The 12,501-nt window shown below is 39.2% G+C and overlaps 1 protein-coding gene across 6 annotated transcripts in view; it reads left to right on the top strand.

The window, feature by feature from the left end:
* zranb3 (zinc finger, RAN-binding domain containing 3) overlaps positions 1 to 12,501 on the top strand; it is a 125,136-nt gene that overhangs the window by 66,739 nt on the left and 45,896 nt on the right. For all 6 annotated transcript variants that reach the window (XM_048598941.1, XM_048598943.1, XM_048598942.1 and 3 more), the window contains 4 exons: positions 1,494 to 1,579; positions 4,156 to 4,327; positions 5,666 to 5,800; positions 12,015 to 12,134. In XM_048598941.1, coding sequence (XP_048454898.1) covers positions 1,494 to 1,579; positions 4,156 to 4,327; positions 5,666 to 5,800; positions 12,015 to 12,134 — 513 coding nt within the window. The remainder of the gene's footprint in view (positions 1 to 1,493; positions 1,580 to 4,155; positions 4,328 to 5,665; positions 5,801 to 12,014; positions 12,135 to 12,501) is intronic.

Genomic DNA, 12,501 nt, shown 5'->3' with positions numbered 1-12,501 from the left:
GGGTTCGGCCCAGTTTGCACATTGACATGTCTATTCTTCTATTCTCGAATATTTTTCCATGAAGGATGTTTGAATGTCAATGATTTGTACCGTCCACATGCATAATATTGCGGAAAACTATCAAAGAACTGCAGATGCTGGAAATTAGAAACAAAAACTAAAATTGCAGGGAAAACTCGGCAGGTCTGGCAGCATCTGTGGAGAGAAAGCAGAGTTAACATTTTGGGTCCAGTGACCCTTCTTCAGAGCAGATTGTAGCGAGGAAAAGGTTGGTATATATACTGAAGATGGAGTGGGGTGGAGTCAATGATAGGGGAAGATTCAAGCCAGAGAGAGAGCGAGGTAGGGAGACAGAAAACAACAGTTGAACAAACAAAGGAATGGGTAAAGATTAGCTTGAGGGAATGAATAGCTGCTAATGAAAACTGTTAGTGGCTGATAGTGGATTGGTTGTGGTAGCAGCCTGTGTGATGATCAGGCCTGGCATGTGGGTGCGGGGGTAAGGACACGGAAGAAGGTGCTCAGGCCGCAAAATTATTAAACTCGATATTGAATCCTGAAGGCTGCAGAGTCCCCACGTGGAGAAGAAGATACTGTTCTTCCAGCTTGTGCTGAGTTTTGCCAGAACATTGCAGCAAACCTGAGACAGTGATGTTGGCCAGGGAGCATTGTGGTGTGTTGAAGTGGCATGCAACAGGAAGCTCAGCGTCATTTTTGCGGACAGAATGTACGTGTTTTGCAAAGCAGTCCCCAGTTTGCGTTTTGTCTCCCCAGTGTAGAGCAGATCACATTATTGAGCAGTGAAAACAGTAGACTAGATTGAGTGAGGTGCAGGTTAAGTCACTGCTTCGCTTGGAAGGTGTGTCTGGGGCCTTGGAGGTAAATGGGAGGTAAATTGTGATTGGGTGGGAAGGTGCCATGGGGGTGTGGGGAGCTGTTGGGAGTGGATGACTCACAGAAGGTATAAAACATTGCCCGTTTACTGTACACTGAGGAGATGAAACGCAGACTGGGCAACCACTTTACAAAGCACCACATTATGCAAAAATGACCCTGACCACCTTGTTAGCTGTCTCTTCAGCACACCACCGTGTTCCCTGGCCAACATCTGTCTCAGGCTTGCAGCAGTGCTCCAGTGCAATCTGGAAGAACAGCATCTCGTTTTCCACTGTGGAACTCTGTTTAATATTTCTGACTTTGTATCTGTTATCTAAAATTCTTCAATGCCCTCTGCAGTCTTTGACAACTTGCTATCTTTTGAATAACTTCTGTAAATGTCCATGATACCCTTTCCCATCATCGTTTTAGTTGATCCTAATAGCAGCCATTGTTTTCTTTAGATTTTGTACTCACTTTAATGAAATATTAGATACCTTTCTTTTGTAATAGAATCTTACAGGATACAAGAACGTCTTAATAGTTTAGAAGCTCTTAAGTATGTAGGTTTTGTTAATTGTTTTTCCATTGATTTTTCTGTGTTGATTTTTTCACAGCTTTTCATGCAGATTGATGCATTGTATCCGAGAAAATTTGGAACATGGACAAACTATGCCAAGAAATATTGCAATGCTCATCTTAGGTAAAATAAGTCATTGAGAAAATTCAGCCGCAATTATTCTTTTAAAACCACAGAATCTTTGTTTAGAATGTGATACCATGGTGGTACCTCATGCTGAAATAAGAGCACTGTTTCATGAGGAGCAATGTTCAATTGACTCTTTTTTTTTTGCTGCTTTTTGAATAATCTAGCCAACTGACCTCCCTATCTATTTTCCCGAACGACAGTTATTAGCAGATTGGGTCCTTGAAAAAATCAGTTTGTTTTGTATTTATATCATATCATATAAACACTATTTGTTACTGATTTTGACAACAGAGTCAAGAATACAAAATGCTACAAATCCTTGGCAGGTCAAAAAGCACCTTGGAAAGAAAAGCAGATTATGTTATGAACCCAGCCCAGTTACTGTTGGACAAATTAGAGCCCAGTGTGAATTCTGACTTAATAGATAATTGACATCAAGGCCACATTTGACCATGTGAGGCATGAGGGAGCCCAATGAAAACTAGAGTCAATGGGAATTAGAGTAAACTGGTTGAATCACAGGAAGTTGTTTGAAGTTGTTGGAAGTCTGTCATCTTGCTCCAGGACATCTCTGCAAGACAGTGTGGATAGTGTGTAGACCCAACCACCTTTAGCTGCTTTGTCATTGACCTTCTCTCCATCAGAAGGTCAGAAATGGGGATGTGCAAACATCAGCGCAAAATGTTCAGTGCTATTTGCAACTTCACACATACTGAATCAGTCCATGTTCAAATGCAGAAAAGCCTGGACGATATCTAGGCTTGGAGTGACACGTAGCATAATCTTACGTTGACAGTGTTGTTACCATCACCAAATCTCCCACTATCAACGTTCTGGGGGTTACTGTTGACGAGAAACCAAACTTGACTAGTGATATGAATACTGTGGCTACGAGAGCAAGTCAGAGGCTAGAAATTCTGCAGCAAGTAACTCGCCTCCTGACCACTCAAAACTCGTCTACTATCTACAAGGCACAAGTGCGATGTCTAACGGAATACTCACCACTTGCCTGGATTATATTAGCAGCCCAGGAACACTTGAAGCCTTTCACTAACCAGGACAAAACAACCCAGTTGATTGACAATATATTTGCACTTGCATTTGACCAAGTGTGGCATCAAGGAGCCCTAACAAAACTGGAATCAATGGGTATCAAGGGGAAAACACTCTACTGGTTGGAGTCATACCTGGCACGTAAGAAGATGTTGTGGTTATTGGAGGTCAATCATCTCAGCTCCAAGACATCTCTGCAGGAGTTCCTCAGTATAGTGTGCTAGGCCCAACCATCTGCAGCTGCTTCATTAATGACCTTCCCTCTATCTTAAAGTCAGAAGTGGGGATGTTCGTCAATGATTGCACAATGTTCAGCACCATTCATGACTCCTCAGATATTGAAACAGTCCATGTTCAAACGCAACAAGTTCTGGACAATATGCAAGCTTGGGCTGGCAAGTGGCAAGTAAGCTTCATGCCACACAAATGCCAGGCTATGACCATCACCAATAAGAGCCAATCTAACCACCACCACCCCTTGACATGCAATGGTGTTACCATCACTGAATCCCCCACTGGCAATATCCTGGGGGCTACCATTGACCAGAAACTCAAATGGGCTCATGACATAAACATAGTGGCTGCAAGTGCAGGTCAGAAGCTAGTAATACTGCGGCGAGTAACTTGCCTCCTGACCTCTCAAAGCCTGTCCAAGGCATCTACAAGGCACAAGTCATGAAGGTGATGGAATACTCCCCACTTGTCTGGATGTGCGCAGCTCATACAACACTCCAGAAGCTTGGCAACATCCAGGACAAAGCAGCCGCTTGATTAGCATTACATCCACTCCCTCCATCACCTATGCTCAGTAGTAGCAGTGTGGACTATCTACAAGATGCACTGCAGAAATTTGCCAAAGATCCTTAGACAGCACTTTCCAAACCCACAACCACTGCCATTCAGAACAGCAAGAGCACAGGAATGCCACATTTAAACTCCCCTCCAAGCCCTCACTATTCTGACTTGGAAATATGTCACTGTTCCTTCACTGTCACTGGGTCAAAATCCTGGAATTCCCTCCCTAATGGCATTTTGGATCAACCCGCAGCAGTTCAAGAAGGCAGCTCACCACCACCTTCTCAAGGGCAACTATAGACAGGCAGTAAAATGCTGACCAGCCAGTGACATCCACATCCCACAAATGAATTAAAACAAAATGCAACTGCATAATGTTTAATCTCTGTTATCTAAAGTGAACTTAGGCAAACGTGTCTGAGAGAATGTGATTTATTTTAAATTTTCGGTCAGCACTAATATATTAGTTTTCAAAGATTTGTTAGTTGCAGTTCCAGCCAAGATACATTTTCCTGAAATTTGCCTGCAGTATGGTGATCTTTTCACTGGCTCTTCAAATGAAGTTCTGATAACTGAACTCTCTCTCAAGTTAAAGGGAGAATGTACAGTTGAAAATTAAATAGGTATATATATCATCTAACATTTCTTCATGTCTAAAATATTTCAGCCAGTTTGCTGTGTGAAAATGAGAAAATGTTTCTGATATTTCAAATTAATAATAGGTATTTTGGCAAACGAGCTCAGTGGGATTGCAAAGGAGCTTCCAATTTAGATGAGCTTCACCGATATCTGAGTAATATAATGATTCGACGAATGAAGGATGAAGTTTTGGCCCAGTTGCCTCCAAAAATTCGGCAACAAATTCCATTTGATTTGTCAAAGGAAGCTGCTAAGGTGAGAGTTTGATATAATGGTAATTCTATAGAAATTTCTGGTTTGTGAATGAATTATTAACTTTTCCAGCTAATATTTTGAAAGACCAACATTTCTTTTTGATCCAATTCCAAGCATCAGATACTGCCAGTATCTTGGGACTGATGCTGTGCTTAGTTGCTAAGTAACCTCATCTATTTTCTGAAATCACGGATTTATAGATGCCCTAAACAAATTTTTAAAAAATTAAATGAATAGATTATTTTTAATGCATCAAGAGTCTAGGTTATTTTAATATCGAAAGCATTTTAAAATTGTAAAATGTTCGTGTTCTTTTCAGTATTTGTGTGCTTTCTCTGTGTTTGGCTTTCTCAGTGAGCCTTGCAGAAGAGCAACTTGCTGTGCCTTTGCAGTAACTTTACCTCTGCACACACCTCAATTCATTCTGAAACCCCCACTCCTCCCTCATCATGCCTTGCTCTAAAATTCCCTAAATGATTTTACTTACAGCTCCTAGCTGCTAGTCTGGGTAATGAAGAAATGTTACAGCCAGCTTGTATGTAATGCTACCGTGCATCTATTTGTGTACTATAATTAAACATTTTTATGGGTAGGATGGATTTTGCATAGTCTGAAGTCAGACAGCAATTTGATTGTGTTTCACAAATAGTTTTAGTCATTGCATTTCACATATCTCTAACTTTGTAGAATGTCAAAAGCATGCATCTCTCATTTTATTGTGGGATGCTTTTATTTATATTTAAATTGCAGATCCAAAAATGATGACTACTTCTCTGATTAATCGATGATCACAGCTAATAATTAATTTTGGAACCTCTGTAAAATAATAGACACTGAAACGTTCTCATCTCATAAAATTCCGTCATTAATCTATGTGAAAATAGATTAAAATTGTAGCAGTAAATGACTCTTTTAAATAGCTGTTCTCCAAAATAACATCTGTTATTATGGGTATGTACAAACTTGTTCATTTTCCTTTATCAGGTGAAGACTAATTCATATCTGTGACACAATTATTTTTACATTGAGGTTCCCAGCACTTCAACTTTATAATCATTTAACAATTTCTCCTTGAAACATTCTCGGTCCTTGATTTATATCACCAGAGTAAAGATTTTCCATCTTCGCCCCCAGCTTGTCACCTAGCTCCTATAATTGCACAGAACATGTGACTGACCTGTCCAGCATTGATGTTTTTGCAGGAGCAATCTTGTATCTCTGAGAGTTTTCCTGCTCTTGTTCATGTACTCTTACAGGATGAAACTGGGGCATGCATCATAGATCCATTAATTGCTGTGCCCTTTTTTGTTCAAAGCATTTATCTTTCTGCCCACGTAGGAAATGAATGGCAGCATTGAGGAGTGGGAGAAGTTAATGAGAGAGCTGCGTTCGAGTTCAGCAGAGACTGATAACCCCTTTATACAAGTCATGGGTCTCATCACTCGCATGTATAAACAAACTGCTGTTGCAAAGGTAGATGTGCTATATTTTTACTATGGCACTTTTGTCAATTTTCAGTGTAAATGAGATGTAGATTTTAGCTATATTCAGTATCAACCTAGTGTTATATTTGCACTTGCAATCTGCACATGAAAACTCAACATTTGAGCCTTGTTTTTTCTTTTGCTTTTTATTTTGATTACAACATGGTCTTTTTGTCCATTGCACGATGTGCACAGATCTGCTCAATTTTGCAAACACAAGGTTTTGTTTAGTATGATCCTAGCATATTGCTCCACTTTGTTTGAAATATCGTGGCCTATTTCCTTCATAAGTTCCTCCATCAGGAGGGTAAGACAGTTCATTCACATTAATTGCCATGGATCTGGTGAGTGCCACTTGTCACTATGCAAGATTGTGTAATTTTGAAGTGCAAAAAAAAACCTTGACTTTTCTTTACTGTTTCAATCATTTAGCAGATCTCCCACTAGAGAGAACCTGATTTCAAATTGCAGTATAGACTGAGATTTAAACTCGTGCCAATTTGCACGTAGAAAACTTGCATATCAATGCCACCTTCCACATCCTTAGTATGTCCTTGAAAAATATATGCAATGAATTAGTTTTGACATCAGTCTTCTATGAGCATGATTGTCAATTTGTACACAGCAAGCTCCCACAACCTACAATGAGATAAATGAATAATAATCTGTTTGGTGTTGCTATTTGAGGATAAGTGTTGAGTCAGATGTTTTATGTAGTGCCATGCAATCCTTCATGTCTATTTGAGCAGGTAGGCAGGACACAAGCTAATGCCATTTTAAGTACAGTTACTTTTGCAACATATTGCTCATTAACTGTCAACTTAAAGCGTCAACTTAGGTTGTATGGTCAAGTCCGAGAATTAAGTGACTTTATAGAATTGCACATCAGAGAAGAGGAATGTTCAGTTCATTGTGCCTAGTGAAGCTCGACTTGAAAAACAACAACCACGGAATACAAAAGGCAGAGCTGAGCAATCTCACCGTTGGATGAAACTGAAGCTCAGCCGTCTTGCCACATCAAGCCATGAACAATGGTGGAAAATTTTAAAATAAAAGCTCTACAAATATCTCCATCCTCACTGAATGGGGGCGAGGGGACAACAGAGTTGAAAGGCCAGGCTGAACTGTTTTCAGCAAGCTATAAGTATTAAGTGGATGGTCCATCTGGCCTCCTTTTGTGATCTGCATCGTCACAGTTGTCTGTCAGTGGCCAATTCAATTCATTCCTCCAAAGTTGTCTGTGGATAATGCAAAGACTATGGTCTCTGACAAAACTCCAGCAGAGGTCCTGAAGAATTGTTCTCCAGAATGAGCCAAGTCTTTTGCTAAGCTGCTGTAAAAGTGTAAATGCCCAACAATGTAGAAAATTGGCCAGATGCATCCAGTCTGCAATCAACAGGACAAATGCATTTTGGCCATTTACTGTAACATCAGTCTATTCATCATTAATGAATTTATGGAAGGCACATCAACAGCGGTATCAAATGACACAATGGTGACCAGTTCACCAATGCTCAGTTTAATTTCTGCCAGGGCTACTTGGCATTTGACTGCTTTGCAACTTTCGTCCAAAAATGGGCAAAAGAGTCGAAACTAAGAGATGAAATGAAATTTATTTGCCTTGACTCAAGGCAGCATTTGATAGGAAGTGACATCAAGAAGCCCCAGCTCATTTGAAGTCAAGTGAATCAAGGAAAAAATTCTCTACTTGTTGCAGTCATATCTAGGCCCAGCCATCATTAACTGCCTCCTTGATGAGCTGTCGTCTATTGTAACATCTCAATTCCTCTAACTATAAAATGTCTCTGCATGTCTGATGTATTAAATTTCACCTCCTATGTTTCTGTCTATTCCATCAGTTTATCCATGTCCTCTTGAAAAGCGGTGGTAAAACTTCCAATTTGTGGGCAATGCAAGTGTACACCTTCCTCTTTGTTTGAAAAAAAAAATTATTATTCCTGTTTCCTCTTTATAAACATGTCATTTCGGAACAGTGGTACGATTGAGCCTCCAGCCTGCACTACCATTCAATAAAGTCATGCCTGATCTCATCTTATTGTGGCTTTAGCTTCACATTCCTGTCTACTTGCAATTGTCATCAACTCCCTTGTTAGTCAAGAATCTATCAATTTCTGCTTTGAATAGTATTCAATGTGCCTGCCTCCCTCACTCTTTTGGGAATGGAGTTCAAATGAAACTCAACCCTCAGAGAAAAAACATATCTCCTCGTACACTTAAATGGAAATGCCCTTGTTTTTGTACTGTGATCACATCAGATGTAGAAGTAGAAATAAACCACTCATCAAGTCTGCTGCACCATTCAATGAGATCAGGACTGATCCAATAATCCTCAACTCTACTATTTTTTTTCCTTATTCCCACATTGATTCCCTTACTGATTTTAAAAAAAAGTTTATTTCAGCCTTAAATATACTTAACAACCCAGGCTCAACTGCCCTCTGGGGGAATGAATTTCATGGATTCACTACCCTCTGAGAGAAAAAGTTCTCCTCATATCTGTCACAGGTGAAACAATCTCTTTGCATCTTCTCTGTCAAGGTGCCTAAGAATCTTTTACGTTTCAGTAAGGTCTCTTGGTCATTCTTCCAAATGTCAATAAGTGTACACTCAATCTACTCAATCTCCTTTCATAAGAAATCTCTCCATACCTAGAATCAATCTTGTAAACTTGCTTGGGACTACCTCCGATGCCACCATATCCCTCCTTAAATAAGAGGACCAAAACTGTTCACAGTATTGCAGGTGTGGCTTGATGAGTGCTTTGTATAGTTTTAGTAAGACCTCATAATTTGTAAATTCCATTTCCTTTGAAATAAAGGCCAACAGTCAACTTGACTTCCGTATTACCAGCTGAACTTGTGATAGCTTTTTGTGATTCATGCAGTAGGACCTCCAAATCTCTCTGTGGCGCAGCTTCCTGCAGTCTTTCTCCTATATTCAACCTACCAAGATTTTTCCCACTCACCTAATATGTCTATATTTCTTTGCAGACTCTGTGTCATCCTCACTGCTTACCTCCCCAGCCATTTATGGTTCATAGTTTTAGCCTTTCCCACAAGGGGAAACGTTCTTTCAGCGTCCACCCTGTCAGGTGGCCTTAATATCTTTAAATGTTTCAGTAAAACCATCTCTTCTTAAGTCCCAAAGAATGCAGGCCCAGGCTGTTCATTTCTTCCCTAAAGATAAATCCCTCATTTCAAATGTCAGTTGAGTGAGTTGTCTGGACTGCTTCTAAATTACTTAAAATTTTAAATGAAGAGAGTAAAAGTGTGCACAATACTACAATTATGGTTGGATCAATGCCCTGAAAACTAACAAAACACCCATCTTTTTATATTACATTCCCCTTGCAATAAACAACGTTAAGCAAGCTCCATACTGCCACCATCCCATTCATTGAATTGGCTTCTTTTGAGTAAGCCATTAAACTGAGATGTTATGTCCCCTTCTCAACACTCTCCTGATGGACATCTATCCCTCAACCAAACTTGCTCTATAGAGATCTGGCATGGACTTGATGAGCTGAATAGCTACCTCCTTTGCCATAAGTCACTTAGAATGACGTTTTAGTTGATTATGCTGCTTTTTAAAACATAACCAACTAATTTAGAAATGTATTGTGTCATGACTGTGAAGAATGTGCTGATAATTGTGCCTCACTGTTCCATATGATATCACAAAAATTGTTAAAATCTTAATGAGACCACCAAAATGGTCAACTTGCCTAACTGACAGCTACTCTGGACAAAAATATTTATGCCAAGTTTTGTCACAAACAGGAAAAAAAAAGATTTATGTTTTATTGAACTTCAAGAGCTGTGAAAAGCAAGAATTTTTAATTCACTACTATGCGACATGAGTTATGCCCCTTCAAAAAATCCAAATGTACACATAGTCACAATTAAGACAGACAAAAGACAAATGGTTTTACACATACTTTATGCATATAAAATGAATATGGACAGGTTAAACAAAATTCCAAAAATAATCCAGACCATAAGGTAGAAAATTGCTTTCTCAGTTCTTTTGATTTTTACAGTGATGACACACTGTTTGTAGGGTAATGATTGTTCTTGGATTTGATGGCCGATCAGGTGAATCAAGGTCTTTTCTTGTTCAAATTATTTTAAGCTTTGTTTGTTTTTCTATTGCTTCCTACACAAAGGAAGGGAGAGTTGGTTGCTTTCTGTTTACAGGTTCTGGGAGTTATTTTCCCCTCTTGTCCTGGCACTTGCAACATTTAAGCACTGCTGCCCAAGCGATCAGAGGGTTGCTTTCAGGCAAAATTTCCTTAAATTAAAAGACTTGGTGCTACTCAGTTTTATTTTCCCTCTTACTGCTTCCAAAAGGAACATTGTGTTGCAGAACTCGACAATACGCAGCACTTAAGTTCTCTTGGTATTTCGGATATGGGAACTTTTTATTTCAGTTTATCATCCCCAAAAAAGAAAATATGTAGTCTCTCAGAGTAGTTTTTAAAATTTTGTGCAAATTCAGGAACATTTCAATTTTATTCAAACTTTCATTATTAACACTTGCATTACTGAAGTAACACGTTTAGATTGCATTGGTGATTATTTACTGCTTACCACACATTAAGCATTTTAAAATGGATATCTCATGCTGATTTTGCGATCAGATGATTTTACTTCTACTTTTTAATGTGTATATACTTATAGTTTATGAAAATTTTATACTTTGATCACTGTCAGGCATTTTATTTATTGGTTCTCATGGTGGAACTTACTTTGAGTAAAATCAGAAGTCTTTCAAATCTAATATATGGTTCACGCATGTAGCGTCAATAGTCATACAGCAAGAAACAGATCCTTTGGTCCAACTTGTCGAACCACATTTCCCAAACTAAACTAGTCCCCTTTGCCTGTGTTTGACCCATATTCCTTTCCTATTCATGTATCTATTCAAACGTCTTTTAAATGTTATAGCTGTACCTGCATCTACCACTTCTTCTGGCAGTTCACTCCACATGTGAACAACCCTCTGCGATGAAAACGTTGCCCTTCAGGTCCCTTTTCTAAATCTTCCTCCTCCCACCTTAAAAATATTCTCCCTAGTTTTGAACTATCCCCACCCTTGAGAAAAGATTTTTGCTATTCACTTTATGTGTTGAACAGCTTCTTAATTTATGCCGTGGTATCTAACATATTTTAAGCTAGATAAATGTGAGGTGCTGCATTTTGGAAAGGCAAATCAGGGCAGGGCATATACACTTAATGGTAAGGTCCTGGGGTGTATCGCTGAACAACGAGACCTTGGGGTGTAGATTCATAGTTCCTTTGAAAGTGGAGTCACAGGTAAATGGGATAGTGAAGAAAATGTTTGGTGTGCTTGTCTTTATTGGTCAGTGCATTGAGTATAGCAGATAGGAGGTCATGTTGTGGCTGCACAGGACATCGGTTAGGCCACTTGTAGAATACTGCGTATAGTTCTGGCCTCCCTGCTGTAGCAAAGATGTTGTGAAACTTGAAAGGGTTCAGAAAAGATTTACAAGGCTGTTGCCAGGATTAGAGGGTTTGAGCTGTAGAGAGAGGCTGAATACACTGGGGCTATTTTCCCTGGAATGTCGGAGGCTGAGGGGTGACCCTACAGAAGTTTACAACATCATGAGGGGCATGGAGAAGGGAAATAGACAAGATATTTTCCCCAGGGTAGCGGGGATAGGTTTAAGGTGACAGGGAAAAGATGTATAAAAGGGACCTAAGGGGTCATTTTTTCACACTGAGGGTGATGCGTGTATGGAATGAGCTGCCAGAGGAAGTGGTTTTAGGTGGGTATAATTATAACACTTAAAAGGCATCTGGATGGGTGTATGAATAGGAAGGCTTTAGGGGCAAATGGGACTAGATTTATTTAGGATATCTGATTGACATGGACGAGTTGGACCAAAGGGTCTGTTAGCGTGCTGTATATCTCTAACTCTATGATACTATGACCCAGTTCTGATCATGAATCCGTCAGCAATGTGTGAAACTATGATCTAAATGGCTTGTTTACAGATGTGAGAGCTGCCAAGTCATTAAACAGTTGCAAGGCCAGTACAGTTTTAGCCAAGGTTTATGTATAGTTTGTATATCCTAACACTAAACACTTCACTAATTATGTATCTATAAGCCCAAATGATAAAAATGAGCGGCAAGCTTACATTGCTAATTTTGCTTTAGGCAGGAGCAGTGAAGGACTACATTAGAATGATGCTACGTGATACAAAGTTGAAGTTCTTGGTTTTCGCTTATCATTTGACTATGTTGCAAGCTTGCACAGAGGCTGCAATAGAAAGTAAGGTAATGTATACTTTAAATCATTCTCACCTTACTGCCAAAATTGTGTTCATCGTTGGAGCATGTATGATCAATATTGTTATCTTTCTACTTCATGATTCAGTTTAGAAACCATCAATAAGGTAACAAAAGAAAATAACTTAATGCATCTAGTATCTTTCAAGATCTTAAGTGTTTAACCTGGCCTAATCTCAAAGTGCTTAATTACCTGCAAATCTGCCAAATTCATGAATAGCCTAATTTGCGATTGTAAGAACATATGAAGTGGGAGCAAAAATGAGTAATTTAGTAGTTCAAACTTGCTGAGAGTCCTGACAGATCTTGTACTTCGAGAATATCTTTCTTGGATCATAAAATCTATTAAGCCTTT

Source organism: Rhincodon typus, chromosome 7 (assembly GCF_021869965.1).
Source record: "Rhincodon typus isolate 14 chromosome 7, sRhiTyp1.1, whole genome shotgun sequence".
NCBI classification, from domain to species: domain Eukaryota; kingdom Metazoa; phylum Chordata; class Chondrichthyes; order Orectolobiformes; family Rhincodontidae; genus Rhincodon; species Rhincodon typus.
This window is presented reverse-complemented; position numbering and strand designations above follow the sequence as displayed.